Source organism: Engystomops pustulosus, chromosome 2 (assembly GCF_040894005.1).
Source record: "Engystomops pustulosus chromosome 2, aEngPut4.maternal, whole genome shotgun sequence".
NCBI lineage: Eukaryota > Metazoa > Chordata > Amphibia > Anura > Leptodactylidae > Engystomops > Engystomops pustulosus.
This window is the reverse complement of record NC_092412.1, coordinates 44489410-44512253: the sequence shown is the minus strand read 5'-3', so window position 1 is coordinate 44512253 and position 22844 is coordinate 44489410. Positions and strand designations below refer to the sequence as shown.

The following is a 22844-nucleotide window of genomic DNA, read 5'->3' as shown; positions in this document are numbered from 1 at the left end:
GCGTCTGGTATTCTATCCCGCGGCTGGAGCAGATGAGTGATGGCAAGGCTGAGGAATCCACATCAACGGCGCGTCATCAATAGGAAAGCTCTTTATTGTAGTTATTACAAAGTGAACTACGCATTTCGGCGCTGTACTAGCGCCTTCGTCAGGTTCAGTTTATTCTGAACCTGACGAAGGCGCTAGTACAGCGCCGAAACGCGTAGTTCACTTTGTAATAACTACAATAAAGGGCTTTCCTATTGATGACGCGCCGTTGATGTGGATTCCTCAGCCTTGCCATCACTCATAAGTGTGTTGATTGTAACAGTGATATTACCTATTTATCCCACAAATATTGCAAGTGTCTGATGTTAGGGTCTTCTGTACAACCTTATGACACTCAGGGGATCTACAGGGGAAACATAAGTAAATGTGCCCCAATAGCCTATCCATTGTTATTGGATATATTCCTATTGAATATTGATATATCTGCACGTATCCAGTAGCTGTATCACTTACAAAGTCTTATTTTTTCCGCAAACTAAAATTTTCATGCACAAAATACAACTAGGACCTGTAAATCTAGACAATGTTTCTCCTTAGAGTATCCCAACAATGAGGATGTAAAAGAAAAAACTTGCGGTTTATTTTTTAAAAGCATCTTTCCTTTTACAAACCAGTTCTACGAGCCGCCCGTCAACAATGAAGTCGAGAGTGCGGTCTAATGGGCTGGAACACGGCATTGAGAACAATTATACAATAGATCTGCCCAGAGGAAACGTGACAGGATTATGATGTCCCTATTGTAGTAAAGACAATTCCAAATAATATCTAATACTCCATATAATTGATGTTTACATATTAGAAAGAGATACAGCCTTTGTATCCAGAGTGTTCTGTCATGTTTCACCACAGGAGAAGACAGTCATTGTAAAGTTCATTATAAATTACAGCTTTACAACTGCAATATGAGTTAAGCTGTCATAATTTTCTCAGCCAGGGATCCCGTGCTGTCAAAGAGTGTCAATTTTTAATCTGACACAGGGAAGAATATTATCTGTTCCTCTGACCTTCTGATATTTTAATACTATAATTGCCGTGCTTAGTCGTGCAGCCATGATTTCACCTGTCAACCAAGAATGAATCAATACCCTCCGGCGTCTCTTCACATTTGAGCAATGGTTATCGTGTGTTTCATTACACATAAAACTCAGGCTATCTACACACCTGCACAAAAGTATGTATGTCACGAGAAGCTAAACTTCATAGAAAAATCACGGAGACCTTCATACACACAACATGGAATAAAGCAGAATAACTATTCTGTAACAATATTATAATTAAATATCTCAAGGAATTCTCATTTTCAGGCCATTCCCTTCAGGTGTAAAAGATCATCTACGTACTATGCAAGGTAAACCCCAAATCAGTTCTAATCCAAAAATTAAGAAAATCAAAAATACCACAACCGTTATGCTGATATTTTATATTCTATTATAGAAAAAACTGGTTAAAAAATGTAGTCAAATGGGTCGGGCATCAAATTTGAACAAATGAGTAGAGGAAATGGTATCAACTTTAATATCCCAACTTTAGCACTAGAAGTCGGTTTTCCTTCTTCTTGGCCTGGAAAATGAAGAGTTCTTCCCTGCGGTAGTTGGGAGGTGCAGCCAATCACTGCAGAAGACTGTTGGTGCCCATTAGTCATGTGGATGAGTTAAATCATCCAAGATTCCATTCGGTGAAGCTTCACAAAATTTTTCATAAGATTGGATTCAGGTATGAATCAAATCGGTCTGGACCAATGTTGCACCAATTATTCTGGAAATGGTGTATTACCCACTCTCTGGTGCTCTATAACGCAGATTTTATTTTTCTAACTTTTCACTCATTTCCAAGTATTTTTCATTAGGGTTACGGTTAATGCTAATGTTAACCCTATGTGCTGGGCTCAATGACACCAGTGCCACTAGCTGCCATTTTAATAGAAAAATCGGAAAAGAATTTTGATTAGATTCGGTAACAAAAAATGGCAGATATATGCCGAATCTATGAGTCTAAAGATTGATTTGCTCAATTAGTCTCTAATATTCAAGTATGAAGCCTATGGATATTTTCCACATTGAGAACCAAATCAGATAGACCTGTTACCCAACCTCCTCTAACAAGTAGAACAGAGTCAGCTACACTTCACTGGGAATAATGGTCATTACTGATTACTACACGAGATATTATGTTATTAGTACAACTTCTATATGACTGGAGGGCTACAAAGGATTTACGAGTTCAACGTACAAGAATGCTGAAAAACCCTGGATATGTATTATGTGAGACAACAGACTGGCCGAGTGGAGATTGTGGTGGCTGTGACCTATACTATTGTCCGAGTTGTAGGATTGGAGCTATAGCAGCTATAACTTACTGTACTCTACATACATGTTGTCTAGAGTAAGTTGGACACAAATTATGACTTTTATGTGCACCGAATGCACCTTTGGCGTCCATATACAGAATATAGAGCATTAGCAATAGAATCCGGTGAAGAGTGACATCCAGCTTAAAAAGTATGGGTTTCTTGAGTTTTACAGTAATTCTTGGTGATTATTAAAAGATGGGACCCTATTTGTTCTCCACCTACCGTCTAAGACCACACAGGTGGGCTATTGGTATCTGTACACAAGGCTTTTGATGGTGTGGTGTGACCTACATCCAGTGAGACTGAGGTTTAGCGATATAAGGGGTCGATGTGGCAGCAATCTTAGTTCTGTATCTAAGTAGGGACCTACTGGACTGGATATTGAGGGGGGGACAGTTTGATAAAAGTATATATTTTTATTATATAACTAGAGCAAACTAGCTCCACTAATGCTCCCAGCCTGGCAATGTATAAATTAGAGCATGTTTTACATACAGCAGATGGCAGATATCATGGGGAATGGAGGATGGCGAGCGCGTCTTCCACATCTCAGCACTACTCATTCAGCAGCTGTTGCACTCTGAGACTTCTCACATCAGATTTACATAGTCTAATATCAAGCAATATCCAAATTTAGATGACTTCAGTGTTGCGGGGTAGGCTTGTGTTATACAGGTGATAATATATGTAGAAATAACCAAAGACTAGAGGTACAATAATCTAAAAACCAAAATAAACGTAACACTAGTGGGTCAGAATGAACGTATAATGAGGCATTTAGAACACTGATCCCATCCATCTACTATACTATACATTCTACTAGTGACATTCTGATATTTGGTCCATGAAAGAGCTGAACTGCAGAATTTTGTGACGACTGGCAATGTCAAACCTTTCTTGTGGGATGTGGCAGTAGCTAATAACAAGAAGCCTCAGGTCCCCATTTTATAATGTAGAAGTGTCCCAGCTGCTAGACCCCCACCACTGTGTGACTGACCCCACCACTGTGTGTCCTTCATCAGGATAACCCTTTAATGGTCTGGAGTTAAATAATTACTCTGGTTCTCCAATTACTCTTTATGTTTGCCCATATATGAGGGAGGGAGAAGAGTATATTAGGACTGGCAGTCACATCATCTAAAGTGTGTTGGGTTAAACTGTGCTGGATTTATAAATAGATGAACACCCCCTGGATAATTTGGCACATGTTTTGAAAGTCTTGTGCACCAGAAATTCAAATCTACTGCAGCTCTTTGGGCATATTTAGGCCACTTTCTTATGTAAATTAAACATGTCTACAGCTGATATTTTTTTTAAAAAATTGGTAAATCTACCACTTTACCAAAGTAACAAACACCTACACATACTCACCGCTCCTCCTCTTCACCTGGATCCTGGCGCCTGTCAAGATTAGCAAAGACCACCACCAGGATCGAGCTGAAGACGAGGACAGGTAAGTGTATGTGTTTCTTCCTTTTGTAAAGTGGTAGATTTCCTTTAAATCAAGTAATAAAGTTGTGTATATTTTAGCAAAAAAAATATGCAGGTGCCAACATGTAAAAACCTTTTTCCTGGTTGTCCATTGCAGCAGATTAAGATGGTGTAGTAGACTGCCGTTTGGACTACAGGAAAGAAGAATATTATAAGTATAATTCTACTTTTCTTCCACAATTCTAGTGCAAAATATATTTAAAATAAATATTCCAAAAATAAAGCATAGAACATTTATTCTCCCCTAGAAATTCTAAAAACATAAAATGTTAAAAATAAATCAATCGATTGCTTTCCCCCTCATTAATAACTGTGCCTACTGTGACTACATTTGTATATGTGTATACAACTACAAATATATATATATATATATACATAAATAACGCTTGAGGACGATTTAAGTAACTACCACAAGATCAGCCAGCACTGAAGGATCCATAAGACTGAAAGCATAGTATTTAATAGTATTTAGCACTTATTTCCTGCATCCTTGGTTAATATCGGTGTTGTAATTCGGCAGAGCAGAAGAGAAGATTGGATATCGTATAAAGTAGACATGTCTATGTTACATACCTCTCGTAACACAGGATCAGTGACACTATCCAAGTTCACAGACCCTTCGTATGTCAGATAATGAAAGACATTCAATGCCCGCACTGCTTCAGGACCTCGCTGCTTGTAGCCAAATATCAGATCTATCCACTGGTGTAGCTGACATGATACAAATTCACTCTCCAGTGCCTGGATGAAAAGGAAGGAAAAGGACAATCTGGTAATACACAGTAAGTACATTATACAGACATATTTATTCACATTCTGTGGGTTAAAGGGGATGTCCTCTTTTTTCAAACCCAAAGTCCTCTTACAATAATCAGACAACAAATTCCCCCACTAACCCTAACCCTACTTCGTTTTGAAATCCATTACATTCACCACTGGAGGGCAAAGGATCCTTACCCTAGTGCCCACATGAGTGGCACTACCTTTCTAATAACTCAAAAACTAATAAAATTACCAGAAAACTATTTTTAAAAACCATACACATTTCATTAAAAAGTTGCCCACTTTCAACAAATAATAGATATTGTGGGGCACCGAACTGCATTGTCCGACAAGAATGATTCACTAAGATTGTGTGCCCAAAATCCTGTATGTGTCACTTCCCCGCTCAGGTCCAACTGAGTCTTCTTGCACCATCTTCTTCCTACTGCATGTAAGTGCTTGATCTTGTGACACAATTTGAAAGTTAAATCCCGCGCTCAGTCCGATCAGTCAGATCGTCCGACGGGTCGAATCCTCTCCCCCCCCCCCCCGATTTCTGTCGCATGAAAGCCAGAGAAGCTGCACCAAAATCCGATTGTGTGCGATACAATCCCCTATTAAATGCCTGTCTTGGCCAGGCAAAATACGAAAACTTCAGAAAATCTGACGAAAGTGCGGCCGCGGACCCTTAGTAAATAAGCCCCAATGTGTAATTCTCCAGTATACTTCCTGTATCACTTGTTCACATTTTTTGAGATCTCTGCTTGCTGTCAGTCTATAGGAAGAATGAAAAACGATCAACCGATCCCTGGTCATGTGATGTCACACAGGTGAACGGATCATTATACCCCTGGTCATGTGATGTTACACATGTGCATTGCTCGTTAGATCACAGATAGTATTCAGAGCTTTGTGCTATAACAAGTTTTATCCACAGGAACAACAATGGAGCTACCTGTTAAACGACAGCAAGCAGAGATTCAAAAAACAGTGAAGAATTGAGACAAAGTATTTAGGAAAATTGTAAAACGTTTCATTACACAAACAATATCAATTATTTGCTGAGTGGACAACCCCTTTAAGATTAACTAAACTTCATAATATTGGTTTATTATTTATAGTATGAGAGCCCTCTAACTACTGAAGTATAAAAGATCAGACTGGTTGAATGCATACATGCCCAATCTTTTGTTAAGCTAATGTCACAGGTGTCTGGCAGAGGGGCTAAGAAAGTGAGAGAGTACGAAAGAAAAAGAAGAAAGAGAGAGAAAAAAGAAACGGGGATCAGAATGAGAGAATGTGAGTCAGAGGGAACAAAGCGAGGAATAAAAAATAAATAAATAAAAGGAAGTGAGAAAGAATAAGATAGAAAACAAAGAATTCCACAAAGTAAAAGAAATAGAATGAGTGAAAGAGTAGTAAAGAGCGTAAGCCTAGCATATTTCATGGTGTCCTTTACTCCTCATCTGTAATCTGTATACAGCATACACACTAAATCCAGAGAAAACAAGTTTTTGTCTGTAGTAGAATTTGAGTTGATGTCAGCATGAAGATGCTCCTGTAATGTATTCAGAGATTTTTATCTATATCTCGCTCACTTTTAAAGATTCATGTAAGCGGCAGAAAGCGGCGCTCTTATCTAATTATGCACATTAGAGAGCAGAGGTCTCGCTGGCTGGAGGGGCTCAGTGTAATAATGTTTTTCCCTGTATCAGCTCCTTTATATGTTTAGGTTTTTTTAACACCTTGTGCCAGCTTCAGATAGACACTATACTGTTAGACCTGGAAGTCTGGATACAAACTGATTTTTCTGTATTAAAGCAAACGAAAAGTAGTGAAATGAAGACTGTGACACTTACACCTAGACTCAAAGCCGTAGTAAAGTACAGGCAGCCCCCAGGTTACGTACAAGATAGGTTCTGTAGGTTTGTTCTTAAGTTGAATTTGTATGCAAGTCGGACCTGTATATTTTATCATTGTAACCACAGTTAAATTTTTTTGGTCTCTGTGACAATTGGATTTTAAAAATGTTGGGTTGTTATAGGAACCAGGGTTAACAATAAAGGTTAACTGAAGACACCTGTGATAACTGTTATAGCTGTTTTTGTAGCCTACGGCTAAAGTACAGTAAACTACTAACATCCTTAGGTCCGTTTGTAACCAAGGGTCATCTGTAAGTCAGATGTTCTTAAGTAGGGGACCGACTGTAACTTGTTGCTTACTTATTGAGGAAAACTTGGTGTTTCCCAAAAAATTAGAATTTTAAATCCTGTGCTCAGTCCGAATCAGTTGGGTTGTACGGCGGCCACGCCCCCCAATTTGTGTCACATGCAAATCGGCGTGATTGCGCCAAAATCCGATTGCATGCGCCAAAAACCCCTGTTAAATGCGGCACAAATCGGAAATAGTCGAGAAACCTGACTGAAATGCGGTCCGCGGACCCCAATTAAAAGTGCCCCAATGAGTCCAGTTCAGTGTCTCTAGGTTCTAGCTTCCATGACATCCAATGTTACCAAAAGATAATTGTTGGAAGTCATGTACAGTCACCTTGTCATTTAATGTGCAATGGACTACAAGCTGTGGATGCATAGATGAAGATGAGCTGGGTGCCCATAGCAATGCTTTGTTTCTCCCTTCAAGGTACACCTCCATTTAGCCCATTGATTGTGTCTAGTATTGCATTCAATTAAATAGAATGGAGTCACAATACTGGACACAGCCAAAATACAATAATAATGGCGCTATTTCTAGAACTTAATTGGAAAATATAACCACTGCTATGTTAGCTTGCCAAAATGCCTTAGTTATATTTTCCAGCTGCTCCTTCCATGACAAAAGGTAGCTTTAGAAATAGCAAATCAGGTTGAAGTGCTTGGGGGGGGGGGGGTGTTAGCAAAGCACCTAAGGACTGCCAAGCCTTCCCCCATCAACTATGTCACTTCTGGGTGCAAGGAGATGTGGAGCTATAGCCCTGAGGTGCTCTGCCAAAGCACTATATAGGACACGCCTAATTTACATATTTCTAAAATGATATTTTAGCATGGAAGGAGAAGCTGGACAACAAAAACAAAGGTACGGTTGGCATGTTAGGTCATAGAACTACATAACTTATCAGTTCAGATTCCCGTTAAGAGTCTGCTCTGATGTAACAGATGTCCCCAAAACTCTATTGTTACGACCCATTTGATTTGGTTAACTAACAGGAGACCACTCAAGGTTTTCCCATAATATAGTTTTACTAATGCACCAAGTACAGTACATGTTAAGGATGGTCGTACATATTAGAGGCAAACCTACAGGATTTTGGCAGGACATGATGTTTATCTAATATATGGGCTTCTCTTGACTCCCCTCGATGAAAGATAATGGGAGATAAAAGTCAAGTCAATGTCAGCTTCATTGACAGCTATGGACATCTTAAGATTGTAGTAATAACTACGGACAGCAGGTAAAGTCATTTTTCTCAGTGTCAAAAATCTGCCAGCTCATAATGAAACCAATTCCCAGTAATGATCTACTAGATTTCTCGGGTTCTTCATGCTCATTCCAGGTTGCCATCTAACACCATAGTCATTTCCAAGTATTTCACTACTACGTCACAAGAAATGTGTTTTCCGGGGATCCCTTTCCACTTAGTGGCCATCCAATACATGCACCAAGCTTTTTAATGTTGTTCATGCATAATATTAATAAACCAGATGAATTTGTCTTTGTGTGTTCCTTCTATTTTTGGCCATCAGCATCAATTCAGGCCTGCAGGGAGTGCATGGAGGAAGGCTGCAGATGCACATCTGTGAAAGCTTTCTCTCCTGTGCTAGATTATGATTGATGAAGCTAGCATTAAGGTAATGTTATCAGGGACTACTTACTGCTCCTGTCCTTTGTGACATCACTGAGGTCAGAGCATAACCGCGTTAGCATTGAACACAATACTTTATTAATGTTTCATGAGTAGTAATCAGACTAGATCCTATGGGTAAAGGAGAGCACAACGACATCTCCCAATGTATAATCTGGATATTTCCTCCCATACTCACCCAGCTAAACCAAGATAACTACAAGTATAACGCACCGAATACTGCTGTGCTGTAATGGTGGCTCAGACTAAAAGGAAATTTATGGATTATATACAAGATAGTTAGGCATTACAGTAATTTGAGGTTTATAAGATAAAAAAATAATACAGTATGTGTGCCTGCAGTCCTATAATATGTGGTGTCAGCGTATAATCAGAGCTCTGATAGATTTGTAGTTACCACAGATGCAATCGGGCTCCAACAATCTCAGTAGTTGGGTGTTAGGTAAAGTATTTGGAAACCTACACTACATTGTAATGTTTTTGTATTATGTATGTCCTAAATTTTAAAATACCCTCTTGCCCCTTACTCTGCTCTAGCTCCCGTTTTGCATGTTGGGTCAGTACTTCTAGTCTTCATGCCCAGCACAGAAACAAAGCACTGGAGGAGTCACCGACCCAATTGGGCTTATCCATGGCCTCCTCAGGCCATAAGACATCACGTAAAAAGTCAGGAACTAACAGCCAAGGTGCTGAAAACCAGGGTACAGGTGCAATGCAAGAAACCAGAAGCCGGAGTAATCTAGGGGAACTTATTATTTGCCACCCCCACCCCCAAGGAGTTTTTCAGAATTTATGGTTTTGCATAATATTTAAAGGAGTTGCCCAACGCTCCATCCACCTGTATTCAAGACATTGCCTTTGCGGTACAATGGGACTTATCCATCTGGTCAATTTGGTGAACCTTCCTCGAATGAATGTGCGGCAGATTCTCAGCATTTTTATAAAGATATCATGTAAAGATAAAATAGATAAATTATAAACATTCAATGTAGTTGTAGGGACATTCAACCAGAAATTTTTAGTAGTAGTTTGCTGTAGTTTACTTCAAAATAAGGTTTTAGAATTAATCATCATTTGATACAGAAAGACCTCACAGCAGAACATAGATGCACTTTATAAAACTTTCTTACCATTCTGTTAATACGAACAAAGTCTTCAGGATTCTTTGCCCATGGCGGGAGATCAACATCATTAACTGCATTGCCATCATCCCGAACGCCAAAGTTATAGACATTGCTGTTTACAAACATCTCGGGTAGGTAGTAGAATTCAGGAATCAGCTCCTACAGAACAAATACATGAGGGTTGCATTAAAAATTATGAATATATCCTGGAGAATGCTGGTTAGGAAGAACAAATTCAGGGGTCAATGACAAAAGGGTCCAAGAGTTCCCGCAGACAAAACCACAATCGGAGCGGTTTATTGAGTGGATCTTCGATTTCTGGTTTTTAAATATAAAAAAAAAGGAAAAATTTCCCAATATACTCAAAAATTTGCAGAACAGAGGAAATGGCACAATGATATGATAATATAGACTGAGATGTGCTCATCACTTACTTAGAATAATATAAAAAATATATATATAATAAAAACATATAAAGAATCATCAAAAATAATAACGATAACAGACCAATAAGGAAAATGTAAAGGTCCTCTTCAAAGGAAGTTTCCACTATTAAAGCTTTTTAAATAATAGTATCATTCACACTCTGCTTGGTTCTGTTACAACTCAGAACCCCTTCATACAAAGCTAAAAACCAGGCAGAGTCATTAGACTAGAGTGTTGGCGTTTCCAGAAGAGAAAGAACTTTATCCTACGTATTTCCTGGATCTCACAGCTTCAAATCAACGAAAACCCTGAAAAACATACCCAAAAACCCCCTTTATAAGCTCCTCCAAGTGTTGGTGCTTTATTTATAGGAATTGGTATAAGAGGATCTTCCCATCACCCCACCTCACCCCAGTGATCTCTAGATATGTATTGAATTTACTCATCAAGGCTCCTTTAAGCATTCTGTCCATCTATGTTGGAACAGGATAGAAAATACACTGCAACTTAGGAAATCTGAGAACCATTTATCCCATGTAAAAGCCACATAGGAAACATCAAAACCGCTCATTGGTAACATTAAAAGTCACTTAGTAAGAGAAACTGACCACTTAACTTTGCTCTACAATATAGAGTTCACTTAGTAAGAACTCAGTCAGACCTTCCTTAAAACTCATCAGTCCAAAATCATCTAACCAGCTGCTGCGAGTCTACTACAGAGAGTATTATGTCATATAGGTCCATTAATGTAATATATGAAGAATCTCATATAACAGACAGGTCTGGGATCCCCACATTCACAAGAACTGGACTCTTAGCAATCAGAGAACGTGGGTCTGTCCCAGCAATCAGACCCTCATGATCATTTCCTGTGGATATGAGATAACTTCAATAGTTGGTACAACCCCTTTAATAAGTGAAGCTGCACTGATTTTGTTGTAGTTGGAAATTTTACCCTAGCTAACTAATAGAAGCAATTAATATCATTATTAGATCTTTACTGCCAGAAGGGTGGAGCCAGACTCTCTGCTCCACCCTAGGAGCAGCAACATGACAGCAAAGAGCCCAATTCGCATATTAGGTACTGGTACCACTCTAAAAATGTGCCAATGAGGCTCTCCTCTGTCATATAAGAAGTCTGAGGCTGCAAGGACTTAAGAAATTATTGCAGTTTTTCCATTAGAGGAACAATACTTTATTAAAGTATTGTTCCACTGAATTAAAGAAAGCAAAAAGTTGGATTTAATAAAGGTGGTGAAGGTTTACTCTTCTAAGGGAACCTGTCAGCAGAAATTGACCTAATAAACCACCACCAGTATATTGTCAAGCAGCTGAACACCTTCCGGATCATGTTTCTTTCATGACCCAGTGCGGTGGCATCATCTAGAAAATCTACTTTGAAGTGAAAAGTAAACTGGTTGTATAAAGTCAAGGAGGAGAGTTTAACACTAAAGTCAAGCTTTCTTCTCTGTAATTGACATCCTGCATCCGGAGACATCACTAAACAGATGTCCTGAAGTCTGATGCGTGCTGTCAATCACAGAGCAGAGAGTGTGTTCAAAGTTCCCCACCCTGTGTTATGTGTTAAAATCTCCGCCTCCTTGACTTTATGAAGCCAATTTACATCTCACTATAAAGTTCATTTTCTGGATGATGCCACCACACTGGAACATGAAAGAAAAAAAAATAGAAGGTTTTTTTAACGCTGCTTGACAATATACTTGTAGTGTTTTTAGGGCAATTGCTGATAACAGGTTCCCTTTAAAGGTTCTCAGTATATCAATATTAATATGACACAAGTAGCAAGCTTCTAGGTACTATAAAAATTAAGATGTGTTTGAAGTGACAGTTTTTAAACTTGACTCAGAATCAAAATAAAATTCTCCTCTGGTAATTTTCACATGACTGTTGAGGAGATTTTTTTTTTTATAGCTTAACAGGTGAGATTTCGCATAAATTAGGGAATTCTAGATAACTTAAAATCTGTCAACAGAAAGAAAAAAAAGAAGCTGTCACCACATTTTTCAGAAATTCAGCTAGTGACAGGGTCACAGAGGCCTATTAACTAAATATAACACTTCTTTTAGTTAAAAATTGCTTTCCTCATGTTCCCATAAAATCAATTTTGTTGATCTTACCTGGCAACCAACGAGTCCTCCATACGCCCCACGCCGCCGCCTCATCATTCAGCACTTCATGTCATGTGACCAGAGGGATGTGATCCAAGGTCCTCTACCCACTAACACTTACAAAATCTACCCCATGTACTTATCTGATCACATGAAATCACAGTAGCCTCCATGAAGGCATGGGGTGGAGTAGAAGTCCATGGAGGCATGCTGTGGTTTCATGTAATCAAATACATACATGCGGTAGATTTTGCAAATTTTAGTGTGTAAAGGATCTTGGATGACATCACTCTGGTCACATGACATGAAATGCTGAATAGTGAGGAGGCAGCATGGAGAGGAGTAGAAATTACTGAGAATGGGAGGACATGCCTCCTCTGACTTGCTCAGGACCTGGCTAGATACCAGGCAAAATAACAAAGCTGATTTTATGGGGATGTGAGGGAAACAATTTTTAGCTACAAGAAGGGTGGCTTTTAGTTTATAGGGTTCTATGGGAACCTGTCACTATTTGTAAAAAATGCGATGACAGGTTTCCTTTAAACCCCAGCACTTCAAATTACACACACATGTAGGAAAATACTCTTTGCTAAAATATACCCTCTCTGGTGCTCCAGTTCAACACAAAGCAGAGACTGGAGCAGAGACTTGGCAGTGATATCACGTCAAGAGCCACTACAGCTTGTAACTGCTACTATAGCAGGGGTGCCACTGTTAATGCTGTCCCTTTATCTCTATAGGATAGTGCATAGTAGTGGTGTTATTCGTTATAACACACACAACATACAGGATATGTACACTTCATACATGCACTACTCCAGCCACAATGTGCATATGATAGTAATTCTACTGTGGCAAAGAACCAAATCACTGTTAATCAGCTTTCCCAAAATGAACTCCATCATTAGGGCGAATCTACAAAGAGATGCTCTGCAGATAACCAGTGCTACATCCATTAGATAAGAATAGCAAGCATTTCCTAAATCTAATTAGTAGGTATTAGCAGAGAACCCATTAGAAGGAACAGAACGGTAAATGGTTATTACATTGCTAAAATACATATCTAAAAATCACTGAGGTGCATATATTGGGAACACTAGTCCTTGTACAGTAATCTTATGTCTATATGGCCTTGGGGGTCAGCAGCTTGACTTAATACTTTGCACATCCTAGTCTTGTTATTGTCACAAAGCCATACTCAAGATTATGGTGCAAGAAAAAAAAAAATCACAGAAATTGCAGCAATATGTTTCTTCTCATGGCCATCAATGTGGATTCTTATTGAAATCAATGCAACCAGATTCCATTACGTATGAAATTCACATATGTCTTTATAACACAGGAAATAAATAATACCAAAAAAATGTTGTTGAGACCTTCTTAGTGAGGGCTGTGGGGGACGTTACTGGGGGTTTTGGAGACATTACTTACTTACTTATTTAGTGAGGGCTGCGGGCAGTGGTGTAACTAGGAAAGGCAGGGCCCCACAGAAGATTTTTGAATGGGGCCCCTTACCGCCCCAGAAAATATACATATTTGTATACTCACACATTTATACACTTATGCGCACATATTTATGCACTTATATATACAGATCTGTCCCAGTTGCATGGCAGGAATTAGAGATGACAGATACCCAGTCCTGTTGATTCATGCTGTGTACTGTGGAGGATGTGCACTGTTATAAACATAATGGGGCAGATTTATCATGCTGTCTGAGAGTCAGAATATTTCTAGTTGCCCATGGCAACCAATCACAGCTCAGCTTTCCTTTTACCAGTGCTCATGAATATTTTAAAGGGAAGCTGTGATTGGTTGCCATAGGCAACTAGAAATATTCGGACTTTCAGACAACTTGATAAATCTGCCCCAGTATACGGTACAATGTGCAGAATAATATGTATACAGGCGGTCCCCTACTTAAGAACACCCGACTTACAGATGACCCTTAGTTACAATCGGACCTCTGGTAATTGGTAATTCACTGTACTTTTGTCCTAGGCTACAATAAACAGCTGTAACAGTTATCACAGGTGTCTGTAATGAAGCTTTAGTGTTAATCCTGGCTCTTATGACAACCCAACATTTTTAAAATCCAATCGTCACAGAGGCCAAAAAAAAATTTGTCTGGATCTACAAAATAAAATAAATGATAAAATATGTAGTTCCGACTAACATACAAACTTAAGAACAAACATACAGAACCTATTCTGTACGTAACCCAGGGACTGCCTGTATAATGGTGCTGCACATCCTCCATTTTTTACTGTGTCAGGTCAGATGCGAGGTCCCCTTAAGGCTACATTCACACGCCCGCCGTACTGCAGTATGTCCTATCTTTTCCCGGGCTACGGAGCGGTACGGTGCCGCATGCGTGCTGCACCGTACCGCTCCCATACAGGGCTGTGAGCCCATAGAAATGTATGGGGGACGTATATCGGCGGTATATACGTCCCCCATACATGTGTGAATGTAGTCTAACACTGCGGGATTCAGAGCAGCTGCTATGGTTGCTACCACTGTAGCTACTTCAGTAGTGATGTAATGATGGGTCAGTGTTATCTATATAGAGGTCATTGTAAAGGGAGGAGGAAGGGATAAGCTGTGACATCATCTATTGTCAGTAGTGATGTAATGATGGGTCAGTGTTATCTATATAGAGGTCATTGTACAGGGAGGAGGAGGGGATAAACTGTGACATCATCTATTGTCAGTGGTGATGTAATGATGGGTCAGTGTTATCTATATGGAGGACATTGTACAGGGAGGAGATGAGCTGTGACATCATCTATTGTCAGTAGTGATGTAATGATGGGATGGGTCAGTGTTATCTATATAGAGGTCAATGTATAGGGAGGGGGAGGAGATAAGCTGTGACATCATCTATTGTCAGTAGTGATGTAATGATGGGTCAGTGTTATCTATATAGAGGTCATTGTACAGGGAGGAGGAGGAGATAAGCTGTGACATCATCTATTGTCAGTAGTGATGTAATGATGGGTCAGTGTTATCTATATAGAGATCATTGTACAGGGAGGAGGAGATAAGCTGTTTACATCATCTATTGTCAGTAGTGATGTAATGATGGGTCAGTGTTATCTATATAGAGGTCATTGTACAGGGAGGAGGAGGAGATAAGCTGTGACATCATCTATTGTCAGTAGTGATGTAATGATGGGTCAGTGTTATCTATATAGAGGTCATTGTACAGGGAGGGGGAGGAGATAAGCTGTGACATCTATTGTCAGTAGTGATGTAATGATGGGTCAGTGTTATCTATATATAGGTCATTGTACAGGGAGGAGAAGGAGATAATCTGTAACATCATCTATTGTAAGTACTGATGTAATGATGTGTCAGTGTTATCTATATAAAGGTCATTATACAGAGAGGATGAGGAGATAAGCTGTGACATCTATTGTCAGTAGTGATGTAATGATGGGTCAGTTCTATCTATATAAAGGTCATTATACAGAGAGGAGGAGGAGCTAAGCTGTGACATCATCTATTGTCAGTAGTGATGTAATGATGGGTCAGTGTTATCTATATAGAGGTCATTGTACAGGGGAGGAGATAAGCTGTGACATCATCTATTGTCAGTAGTGATGTAATGATGGGTCAGTGTTATCTATATAGAGGTCATTGTACAGGGAGGAGGAGGAGATAAGCTGTGACATCTATTGTCAGTAGTGATGTAATGATGGGTCAGTGTTATCTATATAGAGGTCATTTTACAGGGAGAGGATATAAGCTGTGACATCATCTGTTGTCACTAGTGATGTGATGACGGGTCAGTGTATAATCTATGTATATTGCATGGGGAAGAGATCCAATTTTCAGTTTATTATTAGGCATAGTGACCAATGTATATACAAATGGTAGGATGTAGTATTTCTATTTAATAAATCTAAGTTACAGACACACATATTTTTATCGATCAATTTGTGGACACAGTCAATATAAATCTTCTAAAAGCTAGTCTATGGGTTAAATTAATGAATCAAGAAAAGAAAAAAAAAATGATATATCTATATATATGGTAGGAAGGGCTGAGGTGCAGCTATAAAGCATCTGATAAGTGACATGTCACATGTGTAAATGTGATCCAGATACAGCTTAATAAAGCCTATAATACAGCTAATAGCACAATGGACGAGACACATCCCCAACACATTTCTTATTTACAGGCTTGTGACAGCCCGGAGCTGTTGAAAAATTAAAGAGACTTTCAAGAATGTCTCGGAGTGATAAAAGACGACTATTAACACTATCAAAACTCTATACTCCCTGAATCAAAGCTGACGTTTCATTTTAATACATCTTGCCACAAAAGCCTACTGTTTTTATAGCCGCTCTATGAAATGAAATCCTAAGGAGGCGTTTTTCACTCTCTAAACCATCTATCACAAGGCGGCTTTATGGCTGCCATATTTCTTTTCTTCAAAACTTGATCCCTAGGCATCTATTAAGCTGGAATGAGCCAGCACTATGGGTCAGTAAGTCAGACCTGGTCATCTCCATTAACTGTATTAATTTACACTATATCACCTTAATGACATCTTGTCACAACTACCTTTTCGAGTAGCGACAAATAATATCCAGAAAGTAATATAACAATTTTCAGAAGCTTCAGGCCAGATTAATGCTCAACAGTAGGCTCTTTAGATGTCATCTGTTACAGAGGAACGAAGGAGGGGGAAGGGAGAGGAAAAGCAGTCAGACGGCTGACCAAGCTGAGGTCGTTTCCGGGTGACTTGCTTCCTGAAAGGTCATTCTATGAGCGATAATTCTTCTTCCATATTCTTTTCATTACCAATAAGGAAAAATAGGAGAAATAAATCTTTAACTTTTCCTACTCAAAGAATTGATTTTATTATATATATATATATATATATATATATATATATATATATATATATATATCCAATTATTAAAAAAGTTATATTATAAGAATTTCAAAAATTCTTCTAAATTGAAAATCAAGAGTAGATTTAAAAAAAATTCAGTATGAATATGTAAATGGATTATTTTCACTGTTAAAATACATTGTGTAAACAGGTTTGTATGTAAATATATTATTATATAATAAGTATAAGCCCACCCGAGTATAAGCCGAGACCCCTAATTTTGACACAAAAAACCTGGAAAAACCTATTGACTCGAGTATAAGCTGAGGGTGGGAAATGCATTGTTCACAGCCCCCCAGTATACAGCCTGCCAGCCCCCTGGAGTATATAGCCTTCCAACCCCTATAGTGTATAGCCAGCCCCTGTAGTATATAGCCTGCCAGCCCCCACAAGTATATAGCCCTCATGCCTGCCCCCTCGAGAATATAGCCCGCCTGCCTGCCCCCTTGAGTATATACCCTGCCAGCCCCTCCCGGTCTATCGCAGGCACCATGACGTCAGCCGCAAGCTGACGTTATAGTGTGTGCCAATGCGGCTGACGTCACAAAGACTGTGACGGACCAGGACCCGATGTCGGAGCCGCAATGGTGCCAGGGAGCATCAGTCGGTGAGTTCACTTTTTGTTTTTTTCCTTGACTCGAGTATAAGCCGAGTTAGGGTTTTTTCAACTAGGCTTATACTCGAGTATATATGGTATATACTTTATTTACAGCTGCTATGCAAATATATGTATTTCCATAGTAACAGACTACAAACGTTCCCTGTAGTCACACACACTATAACAGATAACAATATAACTGTAGGATCAGACTACTAGGGGTTTATTATTTGTAGTCTGTTGTTATGGAGACACAGAATTACATAGTGTAAACATAAAATTGTAGGATATTTATAATCAAGAATATTTGTAGGAGTCTAAATATATTTTACCTTTGATGCATTGGAGAAATTAGTTATTTTTTAAATTTCTACATTATTATCTTATAAAAACTACGTATCTCAATTGGTGCTTTTTCCCTGTTGCCCTCGAGACCATCATAAAACAGCCTACTGTTTGCTAATTGATTCTCAGGGCAGGAGTATACAGTTCATGATTCCCCGCAGGCTTGTATATATATTATCTTAACATTATATTGGAAAATTGACCTTTACACAATTTAATTCTAAATTATAATCATAAATTGCATTCTCTGTTGAGGATTAAAGGTCCAACAAATAAGCAGTGAAGAAGTTTTTCTAATCCTGTTCTTTAGACTGGACAAAAAAATCTTCTCCGATTCATGTCAATATTGCAAAAAATTATCGAAGAGTAATCGGCAGAAATCTGTGTATCCTTATACAAAAATGTCAAAGTTCCTGTGCGTTTTATTGAGCTCTGAACAACAAAAAATGTAGATATACTATAGAAGTAAGTGGAGTTGTACAGCTCACCAAACAGCCTACTGACCACAGCTGAACTTCACTAAAAAAAAATTTCTGATGCGCAGGTTCATTGCTGCCTTGACTGCAGCCACATAACCTTGCTTAAAAAAACGAAAATAGATCCTAGCACCACAATACATGTTAAAAATTAACAGGTTGGTACAGGCAGTCCCCGGGTTACATACAAGATAGGTTCTGTAGGTTTGTTCTTAAGTTTAATTTGTATGTAAGTCAGAACTGTATATTTTATAATTGTAGTTCCAGACAATTTTTTTTTGGTCTCTGTGACAATTGGATTTTTAAAATGTTGGATTGTCATAAGAACCAGGATTAATAATAAACCTTAATTGCAGACGCCTGTGATAACTGTTATAGCTGTTTATTGTAGCCTAAGGCTAAAGTGCAGTAAATTACCAACATCCAGAGGTCCGTTTGTAACTAGGGGCCTCTGTAAGTCGGGTGTTTATAAGTAGGGGACCGCCTGTATTGCTATCCATACTGGCTGATGCGTTTCAGGTGACTTATACAAATTGTGTGCCCTTAGTCATAGCCTGTGATTTAAGTTGTCCGAAACGCGTGAGCCAGTATGGATTGCAATACCAACCTGTTAATTTTTAACACGTATGAAATAAATCAAGAATTTTTAATTGCTTTTCTGGGATCGTTTTCCATTTTTTAATCCAAACATCAAACCGGTGGTCCATTGTTTGTGGTCCGCTTGTCTCCGATGTGTGAGGTTCTCCCATGCCTATGCCAGCAAAAAACACTGCTTGTTTATAGAGTCGTCTAAACCATAGGCATGTGTATGAACCCATATAAATCAATTTGTCCTTGTCGTATCAATAGACAGCATATGGAGAAAAGTCTTAGTATAGGCAAAATCATGACACGTGGATATACTTGTGAGTATTTATTTGTATAAACCAATAATAGATTATTAGAAATTAAGTATCCTAAAAGGTTTTATGGACTGATGGCTATATTCATAGCATTACTTCAGAAAGATTGTTCCGATACTGTGGTGACTCTAGTAATCATCTTATAGTTGTTCTACATGCCCTCCTTCCTTCTAATATCAACTTTTACAATTATGCTAATGAGCCAGAAGTGAACTAGGGGGCATGCTGTAGCTTCACAGGCTGTTACAGGGCCGGTGCACGTCTGATTCCCACCACAGCTGTAAACTCACATGGAGTTTTAGCACACAGTAGGAGGTGGGAAGTTATTCTGCACAGTGTAACAGCCTATGAAGCTTCAGCATGGAGGGGCTTTGGTAACACCCCCTGGAGCACTTCTTTGGCATAATTGTAATAATTAACTTTTGAAGGAAAGAGGCCATTGATAACAAAAATGAAGATATAAACAACAACAATAAGAAGAAGATTACAACAGTCACAGTGCCTGGATCTATGAGTAAGTGTTCCTGGTTTATCACGCTGGATTTTGATGGTAGATTCCCTTTAATGTAAAAACAGCGACCATAAAAATCAATCTGACTTAACAGCTCCTCCCCCACTACGAGAATGGACTCTGGACAATGTAGTATAGAAGAAGACGGTAGCTATTGATAAAAATGGTGGAATGGGCCTGAAGCAATCCAACATAACTATAGAAGCAATATAAAATACATTGCCTTGATAGGCCCCATTGGGTACGTCTCAGTCTCCTCTACAGCCTGCATTTATTGTCTGGCGCATGAAATATTCATGGTGTTTATCTCTCGTGTAGGCAAAACAGTTTACAGGGTTTTGTGAGCAAGAAAATCTCCAACGTACTTGACTGGAAAGCGTAAGCACTATTAAGCGTCAGGCGTAAATCACACACGGAGACAATATAAATGTAATGACAAATGATGAAAATGAAGCTTTGGCTTTTTATCATGTTTAACATTAAACGTGTATGACTTGCAAACAGAGCAATAACGGGACTTCTCCATCAGATTCTCCGTGCCGTGCGCTGGCTGGATTAATCTTATGCGCCTTGTTGCATAATATCCCCAGGCAAGAGAGGTAAAAGCTGAGGCTGAAGAGAGAGAACCCACAATTTAAATGGATCTTGTCATTAATGCTTTATTAATTGCCCCGGGCAACACGAGCTCAGTGCTGGGTGAACCGCCACAATATGACACTTTAAGGTCAAATCCAATTCCTGCTGTTTTATGGACTAGACCAAATATTGAGTTAACAGCAGGAAAGCAGAATTTATTGGGTCTTTCTTTTTGCATCAGTCACACAAACATTTGATCTAAATGAAAGCAGAAATTTTAATAGAAGCAGAAAAAACCTTTAGCACTCGACATCAAACAAACATCAATTGTTTTAAACGGCTACAATAATTCTTGGAGAATTTCTAGACGGCCCTCCAAATTATTCCTCGTACAGATGTTCAGCGCGATAACAACTTCCTGACCAATCACTTTATGGGGATAGATGAGAGGCCGCGTTATAGGGCTCCCAATGACATGCTAACAGATTTACGACATGAGCTAGAATCATGAAAAAATGGTGAGATTTAGGAGCTGGTGTTACATTTAGTTTTTTTTTTTTTTACTGTCCGTCCCTCCTTCAATGGATGTTCAGCTATAAAGGCTGACTGCACTGCATAGATTTATTAAAACCGGCTATAAGGAAACCAATCACAGAGCAGATTACATTTTACCACAGCAATTAAAAAAATTAAAGCTGTCCTGTGATGGGCTGTTTTGAGCAAAAAAGTTTTATTTATTTTTTTGCTTTACCACAGTGGGTTTTCGTTTCCAAAAGTTGCTATGTTGATCACCATTAACCAATCAGAGCTTGTCTTTATTAAAAAAAAGCTTTCCATATATACTTGAGTATAAGCCTAGTTTTTCAGCACAAAAAAATGTGCTGAAAACCCAAACTCGGCTTATACTCGAGTAAAAAAATATATCAAAACTCACCTTTTCAGCTTCCCCCGCTGCTGGCTATTTACAGGGGCAGGGGCCTGGCTGTTTACTGGGGCAGGGGGCTGGCTATATACTGGGTCAGGGGGCTGGCAGGCTATATACTGGGGAGGCTGTGACCAATGCATTTCCCACCCTCGGCTTACACTCGAGTCAATAGGTTTTCCCAGGTTTTTGTGGTAAAATTAGGGGCCTCGGCTTATACTTGGGTCGGCTTACACTCGAGTATATACAGTATTTACAGAGCGAGAATTGGCCTAGGGTGTACGCTGCACACTTTCACGCACTAAAATGGCTATAGCAAGTGCGCAGTGCCACTGCCGACTGTGCCCCCTTCATGCCCACTTGGTGTGGAGTTGGTGTGAAGAGGGAAATAATTATTGAAAGTTCGTTAGTAATTGTGATTATTTAGTGCCAAGTAATTATGGTGAGAAATCATGTCCACGTACCAAACAAAAAAAAATGAATATATAAATCTATGAATATGTATTCAATAAGAATATATATATATATTTTGCATGCTAAATTCTTGTACCGTCTTATATCACATGTCTCCATTTCATGAGACAAAAACATTGCACTGCTATATCTACTCGTGGTTCCTCCCACCTTCCCCCCACCAGACACTTCCATATTATGGCCAAATAATATCAATGCCTTTTGTGAATCAATAAAATAAAGTTCCCAAAAATGTTTTAAGGGAATCCCACACCACACAGAAGAGGAATGAATTAGGAAGTTTGCGCTGGCGCCACAATGTGTAATGTTTTATTGCACATATTTTGTAACCACCAACTAACTTGCAGCTTACCTTTACATCAGAGGTGTCTCTTTGGCTGTTCCTCCATGACCTTGCCACAGCAGAGAACGTCCTGTCAGGATGGTCAAACTTGCTTTCGTTGGCATTCAGGAAAAATGTTGTAAAGGGTTCCTGTAAAAGGACAAAAAGAAGCGGGCACTCCATGAGATGGGCATCTGAGAAGAAAACATCAATGTTCTACAGCGGCAAGATAAACTCTAACCGTACAACCATCAGATAACTTTTTGTCTTTTTCAGGATCATCACACACAATATTGTGTTGTGTTAACCCGACAGAGAAATTAGTGGTGATAAAATGATGTCATTACATAAAGCTTTTGTTCATACTTTGTTTACCAGGGTCATTTTATTAACAACTGAAATTATAGCTTAGTCTTGAAAACTTGAAGAAAACTTGAAGGACCCCAATCGAAATCGATTCATTGGGATCCAATTGAAACTGATGTCCACCCTCATCAAATAATTGATATGGTTTGTGTAAGAAAAAGTTTTACAATTTTTCAATATATTTCCTGTATCAGTTACTTGCAGTTTTCTAGATCTCTGATTGAGGTCTTTCTATAGAAAATTCTATGTTTACACC

General features: G+C 38.9%; 1 protein-coding gene across 1 annotated transcript in view; it reads right to left on the bottom strand.

Annotated features, from left to right (window-relative positions):
- NBEA (neurobeachin) overlaps positions 1–22844 on the bottom strand; it is a 429733-nt gene that overhangs the window by 23421 nt on the left and 383468 nt on the right. The window contains 3 exon segments of the mRNA XM_072134427.1: positions 4463–4630; positions 9641–9793; positions 22253–22372. Of these exon segments, the coding sequence (XP_071990528.1) occupies positions 4463–4630; positions 9641–9793; positions 22253–22372 (441 nt within the window).